Raw genomic sequence first — 22,533 nt, 5'->3', positions numbered from 1 at the left:
CTAAAATAGTCCAAGCACCTTCATTTTGACCTTTGACCTCCCCTTAAAATGCTTATATTGCCCTATAGAATGCAGATAGGCTAATGATTGCTATAGAACTCAGACAGGAACTCATATGTGGTCTACTTTAAAATGTCCTCAATTGTGACCTTTGACCTCTCCTTAAGGTTAAACTGAGAACGGGCTCATAACTGCTTACAGATTGCATTCACACTCATACTTATTATGGGACACATACAGTGGGGGAAAAAAGTATTTGATCCCCTGCTGATTTTGTACGTTTGCCCACTGACAAAGAAATGATCAGTATATAATTTTAATGGTAGGTGTATTTTAACAGTGAGAGACAAAATAACAACAAAAAAATCCAGAAAAACGCATTTCAAAAAAGTTATAAATTGATTTGCATGTTAATGAGGGAAATAAGTATTTGACCCCTTCGACTTAGTACTTGGTGGCAAAACCCTTGTTGGCAATCACAGAGGTCAGATGTTTCTTGTAGTTGGCCACCAGGTTTGCACACATCTCAGGAGGGATTTTGTCCCACTCCTCTTTGCAGATCCTCTCCAAGTCATTAAGGTTTCGAGGCTGATGTTTGGCAACTCGAACCTTCAGCTCCCTCCACTCCAGGACCTTAATGTGCTTCTTCTTGAGCCACTCCTTTGTTGCCTTGGCTGTGTGTTTTGGGTCATTGTCATGCTGGAATACCCATCCACGACCCATTTTCAATGCCCTGGCTGAGGGAAGGAGGATCTCACCCAAGATTTGACGGTACATGGCCCCGTCCATCGTCCCTTTGATGTGGTGCAGTTGTCCTGTCCCCTTAGCAGAAAAACACCCCCAAAGCATAATGTTTCCACCTCCATGTTTGACGGTGGGGATGGTGTTCTTGGGGTCATTCCTCCTCCTCCAAACACGGCGAGTTGAGTTGATGCCAAAGAGCTTAATTTTGGTCTCATCTGACCACAACACTTTCACCCAGTTCTCCTCTGAATCATTCAGATGTTGACAAACTTCAGATGGGCCTGTACATGTGCTTTCTTGAGCAGGGGGGCCTTGCGGGCGCTGCAGGATTTCAGTCCTTCACGGCGTTTCTTTGTCAGTGGGCAAACGTACAAAATCAGCAGGGGATCAAATACTTTTTTCCCTCACTGTATATAGGAAACTATGTATGATCTATCTCAAAAAGGCCAATGTGATGATCTTTGACCAGCATCTAAGGTCAAATTACATATGTTCTCATAAATCCTCCCACAGAAGAACTATGAAGCTGCTTTCCAGCTACAATTCTTTAAAATATATTTCACATACTGAACTGCTCATATTGATCAGACACTCATTTAAACGGTCTAAAAAAGGCAGTTTTTCAACGCAGATGAAGTTTCCAGAAACTCCTAAATCTAGTTTATGTATTCTTCCTGCAAATTATGCAACTTAGCAGGCTGCTGGGTTTGTTTTTGACATGTCAATGTCATTCTCATCTCACAAACACTGTAAACAGCATGGAAAATCTGACTTCTACAGTTCTGCTCATTCCCACAAAGCGCAGCCATCTTCAACATTAAATGACAGTAGTGCTCACAAAGCAAGAACAGAAAACTGGAACCTTGCTGTTTGTATCTTGATGTGTTTTATGATGCATGAACCCGTGGAGGAAACAGAGGTTAATGCAAATTAGGAAATGCAGAGACAAAGGAGACTCCCTTTGATTTCTGCTCCCTTCAAAAGCAACCTCAATTATACTCAACCTAGAAACCACAGCCAAAATATTTAAATGGAAAGTCTCAGGACTGGGAATAGGGGTTACTTCTTGTATACAGAGTTATGAATGTATGGAACACTAAACTAAAAAGCCATGTTGTGGATCCTTCAAGGAACAGGCAGATGTGGTTATTTTCTGTGTATGTATTCCAACAATAGTATTTAACTTTGCCCCTACATTTCACATGTGACTTCATCAGAATTTAACCTTCATTAGAGACAAGCGGTAGCATCACAGCAAATAAAACTCTAGGAGATAACTTTACACTCCTTGTTCACAACTGTTAGATGATTAATCACAGCTAAAGGCTGCTGTGAAGCTTTGTGCAATACCCAATTGAATTAGTTTCAGTGCCTATCACCCATATTAGATAAAGCACCAAAATATTTCACGTTTCTCAGCTGCTAACAGGGCAAGCTTGCTTAACCTTCACAATGCAATGCAGAAATGCCCAACTGAATTTGCAGCTATTGTGACAAGCCATTTAATGTAAAGCAATGATGTAGGTGTGCTTTCCCACTGGAAACAAAATAATAATCTGTCTCTGTTAGGATGTAATGTTTCTCTCTGAAATAATTTGCTGTCTGTGTCTGTAATACAAATGATTTAGGCCATGCTTTCAGTATTGTGGTGTTGCTCCATCAAATATATCACCGGTTTCTTTTAGCTTATGTATTCAGTCTCCCTTCATGTGGGCGAGTGCCTGTGCTTGTTCATTCCTTAAGAAAACGCAAGCTATCAATCAGCTGTACAATTCCCAAAATAAGTGTTTCATGTTATCTCCAGTGTGTCTCTTATGGCCTAAAATAAAATCAATTCTCCCTTCAGAGTACTGCTAGACAGAATTCCTTGGAGACTGATATAGTACGCCCATGCACCATATTTATATAATTTCATTTAACATATGTAACTCAGAAATATGTTATATATATTGGAATATTTTGCATTATGGTAAGTGTATTCAAAATGTGTGTGTCCTTACGGAGGGGGGTGTATATAATAGAATGTATATAATATAAAACACTGGGTCTTAACTAGTTTCTAATTGAAACCAACCAATAAAACCTGCAGGAACCCAGTCCTCAAGGATTTGAGTTGCCCATCCCTGTAAAAAGCATTTATAGCTAAGTGACTAAGAATATACTACTGTCATCATTATTGCATATTTGTACTGATATTGGATTTCAACACACTTAAAAAATGGATTAGATGTATTTCAGTCTGTACAAAACAACTCTCTCTCTACAGTATATACTATTCATCACTTAAAAGGGGTGCATGTTTAAATTCCTGGTCAGTTGCTCATCCTCGAGGTTTGATTTTTTTTTTCTTACTCTCACCTGAATATCTAATTCTTTCTTATTTTTTGTTCTTCAAAGACATGGCTTCCATCACATTTAAATTAGCCACACTGCTTTCCCTTTTAATTACTTCCAAAAAAGTTAATGAAACTGAGGGCATGATTCTATTGTGTAGAGTGCTGTGGAGAGACAGCGTTTATCTGTACGTCTTTGTCAATAGGAATGCTATAATCCTGCTGTTTTTCGTCATCTGGCCTTAGCTGAGCCATAGCATTTTCCTGAACCCTTCAATCAACGGAAACGAAAGGTCAGAGAACAGCGAATGAGTCATGTTTTTTATATGGCGTGTCCTAAAACATTCACTAATCAGTGACTGAAGCACTTAAAAAGGATCAGGAGCAGAACTCATATCATATGCTCTGCATTAGTGTTAAAGCACAACTAATGCAAAAAAACACGTACAAATTTAAAATGGTAGTCTATGCCAAAATAAGTCATACATTTGCACACACTTCTCTTTTGCACTATCCAAATGGAAAATTACATTCTACATTTCTACAACATTGTAGTATAGCCAATACATAGAAATAGTAAAATCTAATATCATGTTTCTTTTTCACATCAACATCAGGTAGTAGTGCACTAATGATTGACAAGCAGCATTGTGTATGGTGTCAGTTTAAATCAGGTTAGATCCTTATCCCTAGAATAAATTAAACATAGGGTCACTTGGTTCACAATTTAGATTTTTGGACATTATACTTGGACATGTATCTTAGTTCTGCCTGTTCTCATTTGAAACTCATGGTGTAATAAAATCAACTCTTCAGTGGTCTATCAACATTTATCCAAAAGTAAAAGTTAATGTTTTTGGCTGAAGGCTTCAACTAACTAGCACACAAGAAGGTTTAAAAGTAAGACGAATTTGGATAAGTACAGTTGCAGAAGTCATAAACAGTGTATGCTCATGGTCAAAAGTTCCAGCTTAATTTTGGCAATTAGTGGCCTCAGGATACAAAGAGTATCAACAGAATAATAACTGAATAATCTTTTAAGGAAACAATCTGGCAAGACCTTGTGTTGAAGAAACGCACACACAATCCCAAGTGCACATTGACTAATTTGGAAACCAGTGAAACTGGCATTGAATATTACATAAATAAATTAATAAATGTATTGAAAACACAGGTAAATCCAAGCCCAAGTATGAATAAAATCCTCACACACATGAGAAAATGCAGAATGCAGACCACACCTAAATCATGAAATAAAGACCTGGAATAACCACAGTGAAACAACACTGGAACCATTAACATCTTGGCTTGTAGGACTTGCAGATGCTTTTAAAGGAATTATTAATTTTCTATAAAACGGGGAGGTGCAGAAAACACCCCTAATTGTTTAAAGTAGCAATCTTCTGTGCCTGTTCAGGGCACAAAAGGTAGGGTAACAATTAAGCAAATAATGTTCAGATAGGGAAATAAGAGATCAAGTAGAGTTAAAACCAGAACATGTTGTGCCTCCCTAGAAACAGAATTGAAGAACTCTGGCTTAAGTCAATGCTTTCCAACCCAGGACCTAGAGAACCCTAATTGGTCTCCCTAAATCATTTGTTTCTTAAGCCTAGGTATGGAAAAGGTTTCATTTACCAAGTTTCTTAAATTAAGAGAAACGTGGGGCTGAAGGCAGAAAGTTATTGAGCTATTTGTTCCATATTATCTCTAAATGATCAAAACATCTGTGCAGTTGTAGAGTTTTTATAAAATGATGGTTTATGTGTGACCTATAAAACCTCCTGGACTGGGGCACTCTGGGACCAGGGTTGGAGACCTCTGACTTAACATAATGGACAGGCACACGTTCACCAGCTTTGAGTGTCAAGCACATCCAAGCCTGGTCCAGGACAGATACTGATGTCTTCTCGTTTTCAATACCAATTATTGATTGAATTAGTCAGGCGTAAAAGCATTATTACCCACTGATTAACAGATCATTTAAAAAAAGCATGGCCTGGGACTAGCCAGGATCAGGGTTGGGGGAGGAGAGGGATAGATGCATCCTTCTGTCAATCGACTGTCATAGCTGATGATTTACAGGGAGTCATATTGGATTCTCTGAGTCTATTCCCATTCATACTCGGCTACAGAGCCTATAAAAGCAACGTAGCTTAAAAGAATATCACGCACTTCAGTACAAGGTGACTAAATTCCTACCAGGTAAACACATCATTCTGCTCCTATTTAGCACAACGCTCAAACCAACTATTAGGGCTGCAAAGGATTGATTGCAATCACCACTCTGAGCATAATTTGAAATGATTTACGTTTTAATAGATAGCTCATCAACTCAGCAGATTCAGGAAGGTTTTGGATGCCCATCAAAGAAAAGTCGTCAACATCTGCAAGGCAAATTGGACCTTTTTACTCGTTTAAAAAACCGCCTGGAAAGTATGATTTATTTCACACAGTGATTGCTGCCCAGGATAATTAAACAGGAAGCATTCTTCGCATACTGTAGTTTGTTGGAAAAATTAGTGAAATGCTTCAGTGTCCTCATGAATGTTTAATAAGGCATGTATCAAAACTTCCTTCAGTGCATTTGTATTATTCAGATTAGTCTTTTAAAGATTCTCCAAGAGTATGACTTGATTTTATTATTATTATTATTATTATTATTATTATTATTATTATTATTATTATTATTATTATACTAATATTATTCATCTTTACCAAAAGCATTGCCTTCCTTTTCTTTTTCATCACACCATGATTATTTAAAAAAAAATGGTATACAAAATACATTGTCTATAAAATAACACTTCTTCAGTCAGGAAAAAATCAGCACAATCAAATAATCCAATATTCACAATCCACTGTAGATGAATTGGTATAGATTTGGAAATGCATCTATATAATTATTTATACTATTGCTCACCTTCCAGTAAATGTCATGGGCAGAGTTTTGTAGCTGTTCAAATGCCCACAAGGCAAATAAAAACCGTAACAATCCTTTAAACTCCCATGGTAAAATCACTGTATACTGCACCCTGCATGTCAAGATGTTGATGGTCTTGTGTTGTAGGAACTGTTTTGTGTGTTGCCGAATACAACTGCTACAAAAATGCCTTTTATTTCTCCCAGTTTTTTTTTGTTTTGTTTGTTTAAATATACAGTAAACACATTTGGAGTAAGGAAGGGATTTTGGATTGGAATATGAAAAAATCCTGGTTGTGCTTATCTGGTATCCGATATTCCTGCTCAAGGTAGAAGTGTTCCGCTTTTTTTACTAGGGGCCGCTGATATTAATTATCAAGGGATTGATTTGCAAACCCTGGAATATTTGTTTTACGTCTTGTGGGGAGCTTAAATGGTATCCATGCGGTACATATTTTAAAGCTCAGCACATGATTAAAAAAGCAGGTGTTTCCTCAAGGAAATTCCAGTGTAGAAAGAATTTGAAATCTGCAAGGTATTATTCTGAGGAAGAACAAATGCTTTAGACTTATATTTCCAAAATGTGTCACTAGTGCTTGTCGGCATTGGTATGTGAAAAAGTCAAAATACCATCCCACATCTGTCCCAACACACACACACACACACTGGCACTCACACATTGAAAACACTGATTTTAACTGATTAGCTTGTTACAGCAATATCTTCAAAGCAGGTTAACTGTAATTAAAATTAAACCATCAAATGAAAAGGGAGTGAGATGTGCCCAGGATAGTATGATAACAGCTATCAGTTGACAGCCTACATTTTTAATTATGTGAATGAAATACAGCATCAAGGCAGTAGGTGTTATTACCTGCTGCCTTTGGCAAATACCTTGGAAACTAAATCTGTTCCACACCTGATGGTGCTCCCTTGATGTGTACAATTTTCAAATAAATAGATGCATAAAATAATAATTTGCCCCAGTGCCCCTTTCCATGGATTGCTTTTTATCTCAGATCCACACAAAAGGAGTAATACACCGATAAAAGGGATCCGGCTATTGTGATGTTCTGCGTTGTATTTTGCAAATGTTTTACAGCATTCATTATGACAGGAATGTTTGTTAGGAAAAGGGTTGTGTAGTTGCTAGGTGACAGAGGGGCAGATTGGGTTATGGCTTCTTAGCACAAAGGTGTAATTAAGTGTGCAAGCAAGACAGGCCAAATTACAATAAATGGCTCGGACTACTATTAATGCTTGCATCTTTCTGTACGTAACAGCTCTCTCTCTCTCTGTGTCCTTCAGTCAGATGTTTCCACAAGTCTTATTTAGGACAAATTGCAAGTTCAGATGAATTCTTTACCAAGACTCCATGAACTAATCACCAATAAACCAAACAAATGTTTAGCATACTTTAAAGGTTTCAGAAGAGATGTATTATGTACTATAAGTGGTTGAGATCATCCCTTTGTCAATTAAATAACCATGTTTTGCACAAACTGTGACCTAGATACTGTAATTAGTATTTTTACAAGAGACTTGACTGCATCTTTTTACCATCTGCTGATGAGGTTTGACTTGAATGACATGATTTCAATCTGGTCCTTTAATTTTCCAGTGCCTCTGTCACTTCTTCAATCAGCAGTACAGAAGGCTTCTTCATGAGTTGACATTGAAACACTAGCATGCTCATTTCATGTTTACCTCTGTAACTGAAAATACAAGTGCTGATTATAAATACAGTGTTGCTCGTGACAACTTGAGTCTTTCATGTGCTGGATCCAATATGACATTTATCATATGAAATCAGAAATTCGCCTGGGAAGTTGATTGTACATTGGATGCATCAAAACTGCACAAGTTTATAAAATAATAAATACAAAATAATAATAAAAAAAATGCACAGAGAATGAGTTTCTGCATTCCACAAATGCGTGTCTCAGTTCATAATCATTGGTAAATGTAATTTGTAACTAACCACTTATCGCAAGACACACAATATTTCAACCTACTCCAATTTTAAAAATGTTTGATGAAAAACATAAATACTTAAATGGGGAATGTTTTTTCAGAAATATGATTTCAGTTGATTCGTTTCTCAGTCATGAAAAATAAACAAATGGAATTAATAGATTTGCTCTCTTTGTGTAATAACTACCGCTGTGACTTTAGAGGACTAGGCTCTGGCTGCTTCCATTTAGTTCAAGGGCAACCATATGAAAAGGAACGGAAATGCCTCAGGGGTCAATACAGGTAAGAAAGGAAAGTGCAACCCTAGGGTAACACTGATCGACTGAAAGTGCAATCCAGGAAAATAAACTGGCAAGGAAATCCTGCCAAACATAATTCTGGTGCACAAAAGATTCTCTGAAAGAGAGGCATTTTGAACTGCATTTTGTATGCTGTGACTTTGATTAAAGAAATGAAGAAATATTTTGAGCATGTAGAGAGAAGAATTTAAAGGTACATGGGGAAAGCTCTCCTGTGAAACAACCTGATTATTGAAATCCTCTCCTTCTGATACTCTCAACAACAGGAGGTTGGTCTGTAGGGGAAAGAGGGTGTTTGGACTGGTTTATAAATCTCTTGTAAGGGTTTCCTTGCCAAAGGTTTTTCCCAAATATCTTGCACTGACAAAGCAATGCCATGTGCAAAAGCTAAAACTCACTAACTAATAAAAGTAAATGTCGGAAAATGATTATTTGCTCATTTACCGAAAATAGATTTCTCACAACTATAATGTATTATTATTATTAAAACATAGAAAAACTATCTGAAGTATCTCAGTGAAGTATATCTCAATATAGATGCAGGAATGAAAGTGAGGCCTTATCATCTCGATTGCTCACTGGCCTAAAGTACATTTGCTCAAATGCTTTAAGGGAATTTAGATATCCAGCTAATTTTCGATGTATAGTCTTCTACTGAGCATCTAATGGCTAGTGTTGTGTACAGGCAATGTTTAATAAATCAATAGTACTGGAGGAATTAAATGTAATTAACAGGAAGCCTTAATCTTTCTTCCCTGGCATAACACGCAATGCACCTCTGTGACCCTATTTTGTTTAAAATGTTGCATAGAACTATAGATTTCCCTCTTTCTTATCCAGGTTTCCTACCATGTATAATCCCTCTTCGTTACACTTTCTTATTAATATGGTAAATTTCCGAAGGTGTTGCAGTGTAGATTATATCTGTAATATTCTCTGTCCTGGTGAGGGATGTATAACACTCTGCTCTCCACTATGTTCATTATTGGCTTTATTTTTTGTAATTCTCTCCAGTCTGGGATGAATGCCAGTCTCAGCATTATTTCAGGTGCTTTATTAAAGACATATACAGACCCACAAGCTCCAGGGATAAGGCATCAGGGCAATATATCAAGATCCACTTCCATCAAACCTGTGTTTGTTCATTTGCCTCTTTATAGTACACTGTACTCTTAATCTTAATTGGCGTTCCTTTTCCTTATAGCAACACTAAATCAATTCCTTATATAAATGAACAGTAAATCTAAAGAGCACTGAGAACACTAGGTTACCACTGTAATTATGGTTCTCTGAACAGAACCGGCTCCTACCCCTTTATTATATGCACTTACCAGTCAAATTCAAACGGTTACTCAGAAAGAAAACACTTTATCTTTTAAAGCTTTGCTAATCTTTTTAATCTTGATTTCTAAATGAAGACCTCTGCATTGAATGTGAATGAAGAAATCGCCTTTTTTTGTCACCTCTAGTTTTGGTGACTTAAGGTCTCTATATATGTCTAAGGAGAAGCATGTTGACTTAAAGGGAAGACGCATGGAGATTACCTAAAGCATTTATACATGGTACTTACTTGAAGCATAAACAACTGTGAGAGATTAAATTGAGTCTAACTTCAAGAACAAGGCACATAATTGATTACTTATCTTTTAAATAGTGTTGGTATTGGGAAGTACAATATTAATGGGAATAATTTGGTCCCAGTGACAGGTGTGTAACCTTCATGCATTTGCGTTTTCCTAAGAATGATGATCATCTGTAGTTGTTTTGATGTATTGTATTCCCTCAGGTCACTGGACAAGCTTTAATGGCAGTGAGACGCATGCACAGAAAAATTATTAAATAGATCTTGTTTCTTCAGTGCTGCAGATAGCACAGTCTGCTTAGAAATAATCGTGTTAATGTTAAACCGTTTTTGGTAGATGACTTATATGAGAATGACTTTTGACATGTACAGTAACTGTTGCAAAAAATACACTTTTACAGTAAGGGAGAGTATCAGAGACTCAACAAATCTTGCATTTATTCACTCTGTGTTAAAAGCAGCACAACTGTCATGTAATCTCTACCGACATGGTCTATTGTGAAACAATATTTAGAAAAGGGTGGGTAGAAGGTGGGAGTTAATGACATGTAATTAAAGGTCAAACACAAATGCAGAAAGACCCTTCACAAATTACACCATGGTAGGTTGAACCCATCATATGTCAATTACCAATGCATTACTATGGCTCTGAAAGACCATTTCCAATTTACCTTTCTATTCTTAGCCTGAATCCAAGGACCAATTTCGTATTTTGATAAATCAAAGGAGAACTGAATCATTTCTCTGCTCCGATTAATTTTCCTTCCGCTTTTCCCTTTTCTCCCATACAGTTTGACATTATTATTTTTGCACAGCGGGGACCGTCTTCACAAAGGAATCTAAAGCCTTATCATAATTAAATGTTTTATTATATAAAAAAGGGAGTAAGAAGTTGAGAGGCCCAAAATGGCCAGTCACTCATTTGATTTACAATGAGCATCTAAGTTGGCAAAAGATTAATCAGAATAGCAATGTAGACATTAACATTTGTACGTGTGTGTGCTAAGCTTTGTTCCACGCAAAAGGTTTGGAACCAAGGTCATATATGTTGTTTATATCTTCACCTGTATCTAGAAGCTTCTAGAAAGGTGTCCTCAGTTGTTTTTAGCAATGTTGTTCTACCAATGTATGTTTTAGTCTTTCCCTTGGCATTAGTTAAAGTAGCAGGCCACCTCTGCTGCCCTCATTGTTTTCTGTCACATCTGGCTGTGGTTCTTTGTGTTCCACATGGTCAGTTTCTCCACAGGTGTGATGGCAAATACAGCATGCACAGGTGACAAGGGTCGTATTATCCTTTCGCAAACACATCTGCAGGCTAAGCAAGAAGGCAATGGCCCTTGTTGGTCCTGAGATGGTGGTTGATGTTATTCAAGTGTGTAAACAGGCTGAAGGGGGCTTTGTGATATTGAATGTGACCGGCTGTCTTTCTCTAGTGTAGCAGATAACAAGTGGTAATGGGAAAATGCAAATCAAAATTAATCTTCTTCTTTGAATAAAGGTCTTAATTTCAGACATAATTATTATCGTCATTAAATCTCTTTGAAACTTAGAAACGTACGGTTGACATGTTAAATAGTACTGATTATTCTGTGAATAGTATCACAGGCACATGAAACGTTAATCTTATACACTGTCATAAAAACCCTCAAAAGTGCTATCCTCTGTCTGAATCGTGCCCCTCAGTTTCACATTAATTTTTCATGTCCTGAGATCGTTGAAAAATCAACTGAAAGGAATTTTTTCATTTAGGCATAATGTGTTGTTTTCATTTATAGATACTTTTCATATCACGGGGTCAATTCTGGGTATTCAAGAAGGAGGGAAAATGAATAGAAGGTTAATTACCTCTCCCAGAACAGGGAAGGCTAGATGTTCCTTGACATTTTTTGAGGCTACCCTCCAAGGAGAGATGACAGGAAAGTGGGTGCTCACACTTCCTCCCAGTCCAGCCTTCCTTGCAGTCACACCTCCCGCAGTTGCATTGCCCGTGACCTTCACAATGCATGCAAGAAGAAAGAAAAGGATTAATTTTCCTCAGGCTCTAAATGAACGTGTCAACAGATTATGTTTATTCACTGGCTATTATCACCAGTGTCTGAGCTGGTCTCAACAACCGCAAACTTGTACTCCTAACTCTCACTTGTACGGATTGAGTAGAGCAATCTTTAACCTGTTGGGGATGGGGAACATCTTCTGGCAAGTTAAGGATCAGCCTGAAGACTTTACCAAAAACATCTGAAATGATAGTCATCAAGGCTTTTTTTTTTCCAGTCTCATTAAATCTTAAATGCCCTCCCTCTGCCTCCACACATCACCGCTGAAAGTCTTTAAAGAGCCGTAGGTTTTTATCCAAAGATAAAAACAATGTGTAACAGGAAAACTGACACATTGGAGGCTGAATTAAGCAAAGTGCGAGAAGGAAATGCAAGTTAAAATAGGTTTCGGGGGATAAGAGATTGGTGTAAATGTGTTTGAATGTCAAAGATGGCAAAATGCAATTGGGGGTCAGTCAAGACATGAAGGTAAAAGGGAACATCTTCTATTGAGTCATTAACAGTTTTTTTATGGATAATAAAATGTAATATTTAAATAATATCTCAGTGTTCATTTATCTAAAATGCTAGAGTAACTGGGAAGAATCTCCTGGATAGATTCCATCAGAAATTATGAAAAGGTTTGAACATGAGACGCTTTATGAGATGATCCAAATGATCAGACTCCAAAAAAGAAAAAATAGACAAAAGAGCTGAGCCTTGCAAATTCCTGACTTAATATTTAAAATGAGATGCCAGCAATGTTTGGGGGCAGTGAGTATGCACTGTGATTTGATGTAGTCCTTTACAATCTAATGTTCTAATGTATTCTAAAGAGTGTATCGTGATTTTTTTTAAACATTGCCTAAATCGATACATCATTAAATACCGAATCCATTTGCCTGCCATACACAACCCAGTAGCACTGCTGTTCTAGTAAGCAGTCAAACCAATTACAGATTTACGAGAGAGAGAGGGAGACGGAGAAACTGATAATTTTTTTCATGGCCAAAGGTTCTGATTGTGTTTGTAGCCGAACAAAGGTCTGGAAATGAAGCGATCCTGATAACATTTAGGTAACATCTTTTATAATTTTTCAGTGCTGGATTAACAATGATTTCTTATCAGTCCATTAACACATGAGAATAAGGGTAACCCAGTGATCAATGGCATTTTAAATAGTTGATTTGCAACATGGGGGATCATGGTATTATCACAATTGTAAGTTACATTTGATGCTAATGTTTTCTGCCCAGTTGGTTGAATTAAATTGTCCTGTTCTGTGTAAAGAAATTGTGTTCCGTGTATTTTGGATGTATAGCAGTGCATATAGGGATTCAAATGGGACAATATATTGAACATAGTGCCTTGCATTACATTCATACTTAAAATATATATTTGTAGCCAGTGAGAGAGAAAGAGAAAGAGCCTTTGTGTATTAAATTGAGTGACTTAACAGTCTAAAACTATTAAGAATACAGCAGAAGCATGAACTATATCTGTTCACGATATGTTGATTCGTGAACCAAGACTTTTATTATTTTAGGTAAACATTTTAGTTGGGACTATAATTAATGGGTTGACGCTGTCCAAATTCAATAAAACAAGTCCAGGATAAGATTTGCTGATTCAGATCATTTTATATGAGCGTTCTGTGAAGTTATATCATCCTCCATTAGAAAACACCACCTATTTTTTTCCTATTTTCATTTGCAGCTTCGGCCAGCACACAACCATTTCAAGAACCACTAATGGAAGTTGAAGCAAATAAACTACAAACCAGAGTAAAAACAAGCAAGCACCATCTGTGTGTTAGCTTCCCCTATTATACAACGTCTATTAAAGTCATTATTCAATGACTATTAGACTGTGCCATTTTCTTTTTATAAATGCACTATTATGCTACAAATGTGAAGGAAAGAAATGCATTTTTGAGCAGACAGGGACTCCAGAGCATGCAATCAAGGGAATACAAATGTAATGCTTAGTAACCTTTCCGATTGTAAAACAAATAATGATTTAAAGAGCCTGGGATTGTACATTGACCAAGAAGGCGTAGATGGAGGAATTGTGGCTGTGGTACACAGTGTACCGAGTAGGCCTTTTGAGATACAATACCATGCTGTGCAGGTGTTAAACTGAATAAAGCCCGTACCAGAGCAAAAATCATCTGAATATCTGTCATATGTGGAATGGCAGCTTCTTTCATCACATTCACAGGTGTCGCCGTGGATATCTCCCCAGTCTCCGGTGGGGTCCACATCGTAACACGTGCATTCACCACAGATGCAGGTTCCTGTTGGGAGAACATTGCAAATGCATATCATGCATTAAGGCACTGCAGTTTGACTGTACATTTCTGCTTGAGATGGCCTATTTGGTATTTAAATGAGACACTGTTAAATGCATTAAGGGCAACACTTATTCACCTACACTAAAGGCATTTCCCACCATTAAGTTTGTGATGGCCCTTTTGTGACTTTGAGTAGGATATTTATACTGTAATTGCAAAATCATGTTGACCAAAATATGAAAAATAGTGTGAATAGCAAAAATCAGATTTTCTTTTTTTTTATCCCAGTGGAACTGTCCTGCTTTTGAACTTTTTTTTAGTTCAGGAGTTGAAGAGATTAATTTAAAAAGTTAGCAGGATATTGAAGTAATGCCTAAAAGAACCATAGATTCCCTGGGGTCACAGAAATCCAAGGCAGAGACATTGGTGAAGTAATTTTCCACCAATAAAATGCTGCCTGTGTTATGCAGGGGTCTCCGTGTATACACTGCCTGGGCCTGAGCAGTCCTGGCTCAGAGCAATGGCTGAGCACCTACAGCAGGCTCTTAGGATACCTGCCGTCCACAGACGATCATTCGGAGGCCACAGAAGGCACAGAGCGTTTAAGCAGCAGTTTCTGCAGGTTTGCTTGCCTTCTTTATTAAAAGCATGAGGCACTGGCTGCGAACCACCAGCTGCAATCCCATTTTCTCCTCTTATCTTTTTCAAAAGGGACAGGACACTGGGAGATGCTCCAGCTGGCATCCTGTTCTGAATAGTACAGTGGGCTGCAGTTCTACAAAGGGTACTCCAAGCTCTCCGCAACTGTGGGATTCTTCTGAAGGCTGAGCTTCTTTATAGTTTCTGGGCAGCGTTCATACCCCACCACACCAAGCAAGCCCCCGACATATGACTGTCAGTTAGCTAGTATCTTTTGATGTGGCTGGACAGACCCACATTAACACCAGAACGCCTTAAAATTCAATCATGTGGCTTTTGCTTGGACAGAATATTGCAGCATTTTATGTTATTGTTTATTTTTAAATTAGTAATTTTTATCTGCAAATCTACCACAAGGACCACATATTCAAAAGAAAGAAGCTATCAGTATTGTTGTTTTTCTTAAACTAAACCAAACTCAAATAAACAAATGGACATGTGCATACGAACTTAATTTATATTTAATGTAACATACAGCTCTGGAAAAAATTAAGAGACCACTCCAATTTCAGAAATCAATGTTAAGTGGTCTCTTAATTTTTTCCAGACATGGCAGAAGTGCAGTATGTAATGTACACTATAGATATATACACCGCTCAACTATAAAATTATGACCACTGACAGGTGAAGTGAATAACACTGATAATCTCGTTATCATGGCAGTGGGTGGGATATGTTAGGCAGCAAGTGAACATTTTGTTCTCAAAATTGATGTATTAGAAGCAGGAAAAATGGGCAAGCGTAAGGATCTGAGCAACTTTGACAAAGGCCAAATTGTGATGGCTAGACGACTGGGTCAGAGCATCTCCAAAACTGCAGCTCTTGTGGGGTGTTCCCGGTCTGCAGTGGTCAGTAACTATCAAAAGTGGTCCAAGGAAGGAAAAGCGGTGAACCGGCGACAGGGTCATGGGCGGCCAAGGCTCATTGATGCATGTGGGGAGCGAAGGCTGGCCCGTGTGGTCCGATCCAACAGACGAGCTACTGTAGCTCAAAGTTAATGCTGGTTCTGATAGAAAGGTGTCAGAACACACAGTGCATCGCAGTTTGTTGCGTATGGGGCTGCGTAGCCGCAGACCAGTCAGGGTGCCCATGCTGACCCCTGTCCACTGCCGAAAGCACCTACAATGGGCACGTGAGCATCAGAACTGGACCACGGAGCAATGGAAGAAGGTGGCCTGGTCTGATGAATCACGAGTTCAGGGTGTTGACTTGGCCTGCAAATTCCCCAGAACAAGTCCATGGAGGCCCCATATATATGTATGTACACATATATATGGTGTTCCTAATAATCCTTTAGGTGAGTGTATATATATATAGGCTTGGATCTCATTGATAGATATCAGTAATAGAACCTGAATCCAGCACTCCAGTGTATAACTCTTTGAAACAAGTTTATGAGTAAAAACATAAGACATTTCTCTTTATTAAAAAAAACTCTTGACCACAAATTAGATCTTAAATTCAGTGGTGAGGTTCAGATTGTGTACCTCTTTATGTTAGTCTGCTGCAAAACCAACCAACCAATCAATTTGCTAAGATTAATATTACTGAGGCTTTTGAAGGCTCCCCACACAATTTCATTTAGCAGTATATGTTATAGCTGCCCTTGCAAGCAATACAATATTTCAGAGGAGATCCTCAAGAACAGCTTTTTCTTTTTCCTTTTCTAGCCACCTAACACACAGTAATAGTTTTGGATGGGAGCCAAAGGTATAACGTTCTCATTTGTAAATGCCAGTTAGGGTAACCGAAACCCATAAGAGGCTGAAATGAGGTTTTCGTTCCTTTTTAGACATGTACACAGCTTTGTTTAGGAAACCCCTTTTTCACTTCCTGAAAAGCAAGCATTCAAGGTCTTTTTGTTCCAATTAAAATGACAGGGTGGTACAAGAAGGCAATTCTTACTCTTGAGGCAGCCAGGCAAAATTGAATTAGACATATCGATACAATCACGATGAAAGATAATACATTTTGCACAAAGTTCTTTTTTTCTGGTGACACTCTGCATCTGCATTTAAAGTGTTTTTTAAGACAGACCTCGATTGCTACAGATCTTGCCATCTGGAGATGTGCATCTCCTTTTGCTCTCCCGTGGGCTGATGTCACACTGGAATTCACATTTATCTCCATGCCAACCAGCCGCACAGTAACAGTTTCCACAGTAACACTTTCCATGGCCTGAAACCAGAACAAATTTACAGAGAGAAAACATGACTTAACCATTTTTGAACACACTCTTAATTGGCTTTGCAACACAGTAATACCCTTCCACATTAGTTCTGACTTACCTTTATATAGTGCTTTGGTTCATATTTGCCTGCTTATGACCACAAAACAAAATTAATTGAAGTCTATGTATGTTCTTGAAAAAGCAAATACACTACAGCTACGATATAATCTGGCTTTATTAGTTTGCAAATCTTAAGAAGTTGTTTGAATTTTTAATGATGAACAATAATAAAAAATATGTCTCCTTTTGACAAAGTCATGGTCTTATCCATTATTTTGTGTTCAAATAAAACAGGAGAGAAAAAGGCAAAGTGAATATACTGCAAGGGAGCAGCATCAGTAGATACACGTAAAGGAATAAGTTTGAAGTTCATCTTGATTATAAATCCAATTAAGACTGTCCTAAGCGTATTTCAATAATTATCTGGATACCTCTGCTAATCCCTCGATTACCTTTTTTTTATGGCCAGTTAACATGAGTTTGTCCAAATGCCCCCAAAACAAGAGATATATTATCATGTGGTTACAGAACAACTTAACTTTCTCCCTCCTATGTCTGTACAAAGAATGGCAAAATATGCATTATAGTTCAACAAATAGTTAATGACTACTCACAGAATCTCTTAAACACCCAGCCTTGTAATTTTTGGAAATGCATTTTTGCTCAGCCCAGAATGATTCTGGCCAACCTGAGTTTAAAGGGTCCAAGAGAATTGGTGTGTGTGGCCAAATTGGCAGTCAGCTTGAGTGGTAATCAAACACAGAAATGTCTCTGGGGGGTGGGCGGGTGCTGCTGTAGTTACTTGGCTTATGGAAAGGGTGCATATGTTCATAAGCCTGTACTTTATGATGTCCCACCTCTACTGTAAATGCAGGAACATGGTGTCAGCTGCTAGAGTTCTCCATACTGCTCATTTTGCCACAGATTCGACAGAACACAGAAGTGTTTTGATTGTAATGCACGATTTCTGGTCAAATCCATTAATGCTTTTCTGTCATAGTTACAGGGTAAAACTTTAAATCAGAGTCTGTAAATAATGTGTACTGTATAAATACTTTATAGTTTGGGACCCGTACTTTAAGATACTAGTATGCTGATTTACACTCTAAAAATCAAAATGTGCCTGCCTTTTACCTTCCTATTGTCTAATTTTAGTGAATTTCATTAGTGGACCAGTGAAAAGGTCAGACATGGGGCATTGCTTTACTGTATTTACACCATTAAGGGAATCTTTGTTCCCAATAAGAGTGTATAAAAGTGAGGCACATGGTTTACTGTCAGGTTCGTCTGATCTCGGTTCGTCTGATCTTGTTTCCATTTGAATTAGGAATAACTGGAATTTTCCACAGAAACCACTGCACATCAGTTGTTACTGATATGGGATTCAAGGTGGGAAATATTACCAGAGCATTGCAATTACATTATTTTTTTGGCGTACCTCCGCACAGCTCTCCGGTTTCCTCGTCCAGGCATTCCCCATCGTCACACTCGCAGAATTTCCCGTAAATCAGGCCCTTGCCGTCTGGGTTTTTACACATGCAGCTGCCACAGTGACAGGAGCCTGTGGATCAAAGACAACCAAACATCTATGTATGGAAATTCAATCTCTGAATTGTGAGGCTACTTTCAGGTGAAGCTGCCTTGCTCTCACCACAGCCCTGCTGTTGCTGTGGCTGGTGGCGGTTGAGCGAAGACACTAATTTGAATCCCCCTGCTCTTTGGCATGTGCTCGGAGATATACAGCATCTGCAAAACAGATGGGTCCTCCTATTCACTTCTTACTTCACGGACAGAGCATCTAACCACAGAGCAACATAACCTGATAACACCCTTTTTTTTATCAAGGTTATCCTTAGGTGTGCCTTGAACCAGGCAGATTCCCAGAGCTCTATGGCTCATACCAGACAGGCTAGACAGCAGTAATAATAAGGTAATTTGTAGTTAACAGGAGAAAATGTCTTACGGCTAAACTTCTCTCAGTCTTGCACCAGTAAAGAAATTAAACTCTACGCTCATAAATAACAACAATAACAATATTTCACGTCCTGTATTAGCAGTAATACAATTATGACTGCACAATAAAAATACATGTGACAAATGTTGAAGGCCAGCCACAATTCCCAGGGCATCCCTCACATAGTCCCAGGCTAGGCGTTGTGATTTTAATGTTTGTGATAATTTTGTCTTAATGACTATATGCCTCTAGTTCTTCCAAAACTATTATGGTCACAGCTGATACTTTCTTCAAAACAAAAGCTATGAAGCAGTATTATATATATATATATATATATATATATATATATATATATATATATATATATATATATATATATATATATTCAGCTCTGCTCACAGTTTATTAGAACCTAGGCTTATATATATAGTATTCATAGCCCCTTAACAAAAGTATCAGACTGATACTATTTTAACAAGCATAGCCTCTGGTCACATTCCAAGGATGCACAGACAGTCTATTACCTCATTGAAATGTGGTCTGGGCCTTTTGCTGACACAGTAGACTTCTTGCCCATCTCCTCCACTTTGCTTTAAATGCAACTGTTAACACTGGCAGTAAAAGGTTCTGTGAATTCTACACATCCTTACCTGCATTAGAACAAACCACTCCTTGTGGGTTCCTGCATAACTCTTTACTTTTCTTCTTCGAAAGGTTACAGTCCTCCTGGTGCTGACAGGCATCGCCAAACCAGTTGTCATCGCATATACACTTCCCACAGTCGCAAAGGCCATGACCTAAAAGACCAAATTCATCACAGGGTCAGTCTTTCTTTCTTTCTTTGAAATCTTACAGCACTTTCATTTATAAAGCCATTCCTTCACATATTATGCAAGTGAAAGTATATGACTCATTCCAAGTAAAAACAATGACACGTACAGCTTGTTCAGTTTATCGGTTTACCTTTGGACTGTTCTGTAAAGTCTTTGTGACAGGTTTTTATGATACTCTTGATATAATTAATTTCCAGTCAGGTGGTATAACTAGAAAGCTGATGTCAGATAGCCTTACAAGAAATGCAGACATCTAAAGTTGTCATTTTAATAATATGGAATACACTGCACAGAGCAATATCTTATATAGTCCCTCTCCGATCTTGGTATAGCATATGGGTTTTTGTTTTGTTTCCAAGAGCAGTTAACAGTTGCATGAGTGTGCATGAATGTGTGTGTTTGTACATATGTGTATTAGTAATAAAGACATATCTGAAAGGTTAGTGTTGCATGATCTGTACAGAAACATCATCGCTGTGTCAAGCCAAACACGATTCTTAAATGTATTCTAGCTAGACAGTTTCAGACACTATACTTAAAGAATAACTGTTATTTTCAGTTTGAAACAGGTAGACAACTAATTGTTGTTTTTACCAAAAAAAAACTCCCTTTCTAATAAGATTACAGAATAAGTCCTAAATCTATGTTATGTAAGGAAAACTAAGGCACACATTAGCACAGTCAAGTAATCACATACAATAATGTGTGTAACAGTTCTAGTAAATGCTAATGCTCTGTGAAAGCAATGTCAAAGAGTTCAATATTGCTGCTTTGCCAGGTCAGTTGTCCTTACGTAAACTGTATGGATGGGATTTGGTAGGCCAAGGGAAAATGCTAAAGTGCACTCCAAGCCCTGCAGGTTGAACAGACAGCAGTCATGTCAGTGTGGCATTACTTAATGTGCAAAAAGGCTGCATTTCACAAGCATTAACACGACGGAAATGTGAAAAGTTGCACACATCTCCAACCCAGAATATACACCTTAGAAAGCTGGCGTGTTTTCATGTTGCAAACCTCTAGGCATCCTTTCCCAAATTACGGATGTGTTCACCACTGGAAGGTCCCAGCAGTTTCTATTCAATCAAAGCCCTGTAATCTTCATATTGTGTGTTACTGCAGGCCTTTGTCGATTTAAGAAGATTTCTCATTTGACACTCTTCCTCCTTCTCTTTTTTTTAAAGCACAGTAATTAAATCCTTCTGGTCTTGAGGAAAATACAACATGTTTCAATTCCCCCTTTTTTTTAATGAATATGATCATTCATATATCGGACTCACAGTACCAGCCAAGAGAGAGTCGGTATGAACAGCACAGCTTGTGTTTCCGTGTGATAGGGGGAAGAAAAGCAAAGTGAATCTAATAAGCTTAAATGCTTTTGAAGCCATAAAACAGTTGATTGATAGGCAAAAAGGGGTTTAATCCAACATAATCAAGAAGGCTGCAGCAATCTCACAGCAACTTCCAATTAGTCTGTTATGAGCAGATTATATATGACAACAATGAACACTGACAAAGTGATTAGTTTATTTATATATTTATTTATTTTGCTCTCCATTTGAGGAGCTGAACAAATGCGCAACTTTGGGAAATACAGCTGGTTTTGGGGAGTGGAAGTGCATCAGTCTATCGGGGAGCTGGATTGCAAACTGGATTGCAATGAGAGAGAGAGTGTGTGTCAGGTGGTATTCTGGAGTAAAAGACAGGGGAAATGGGCTCTTCTGAACTGAAACACGAATGACAGTGTTAACAAAAGTATGCAAACCGGGTGGGCTGTGTTCTTCCAAATGGGGGATGCGATAATGCAGTCTGTCTCTATAGAGCTTTAGCCGTGCTTAATTCCTCATCAATATTAATGGCCGATGACATTCCGGAACAAGCGGCGCTGTGCTTGAAATTCAAATGGGGATCGGAGACTGAAACGTGCTGGAGATTCGTCTCCGAAACAAGGACAGCTGTGACAAAAGATGTGTGAGCGCTTTCATACGTGTGTGTGTGTGTGTGTGTGTGTGTGTGTGTGTGTATACACAAGCTGGTTCCTTTCTTTTTTAAACAATGACTCAGGTGTTGTTTTTTCATGAGAAATAAGCATATCTTATCAAATCAATGAGTTGGCAAGTCAGTGTTGTGTTTTGTTTGAATTCTGTGGTGGTCTTTCTGAGATTAGCACACCTATCAGGAATTATGAGGTTGGAATAGTGCCCTCTGGAGGCAAATTACATACTTAGTGTTAAACCTTTGTGTGTGTGTGTGCGTGTGTGTGTGCGTGTTTCTGTGTGTGTGTGTGAAGCTGTATATAGGGCTCTGGAATACACCAGCTGAATCTGCCTTGGAATAAGAAAGTACCTGAGGGTAATAAATGGCGCTGGTGACAAGTGCTTTGAGTGTTACCAAGCTAGCTTTTGCTACCCTAGGGCATCAGTCTAGCTGTCAAATGGAAAGGCATTATTTTCTTGATTTATATTTTCCTCCCAAACCTGTAACCGCCCCCCCCCCCCACAACAGTGAATGTATTTTATTCTTAATTGGGAAATAAAAGAGGAAGGGGATATTGGAGCAACAATTAACTAAAGCTTATGTAATAACATTCATTTTAATACTTTTTTTTAACCACCTGAAGGATAGATAGCTTAGGAAAGCTGT

The 22,533-nt window shown here is 38.1% G+C and overlaps 1 protein-coding gene across 1 annotated transcript in view; it reads right to left on the bottom strand.

The window, feature by feature from the left end:
• itgbl1 (integrin, beta-like 1) overlaps positions 1–22,533 on the bottom strand; it is an 86,665-nt gene that overhangs the window by 35,630 nt on the left and 28,502 nt on the right. The window contains exons 3-7 of the mRNA XM_066706780.1: positions 19,711–19,857; positions 18,545–18,667; positions 16,914–17,054; positions 14,040–14,180; positions 11,697–11,843 (exon numbers count right to left, since the gene is read on the bottom strand). Coding sequence (XP_066562877.1) covers positions 11,697–11,843; positions 14,040–14,180; positions 16,914–17,054; positions 18,545–18,667; positions 19,711–19,857 — 699 coding nt within the window. The remainder of the gene's footprint in view (positions 1–11,696; positions 11,844–14,039; positions 14,181–16,913; positions 17,055–18,544; positions 18,668–19,710; positions 19,858–22,533) is intronic.

This window comes from Amia ocellicauda, chromosome 6 (assembly GCF_036373705.1).
Source record: "Amia ocellicauda isolate fAmiCal2 chromosome 6, fAmiCal2.hap1, whole genome shotgun sequence".
NCBI classification, from domain to species: Eukaryota; Metazoa; Chordata; class Actinopteri; order Amiiformes; family Amiidae; genus Amia; species Amia ocellicauda.
This window is presented reverse-complemented; position numbering and strand designations above follow the sequence as displayed.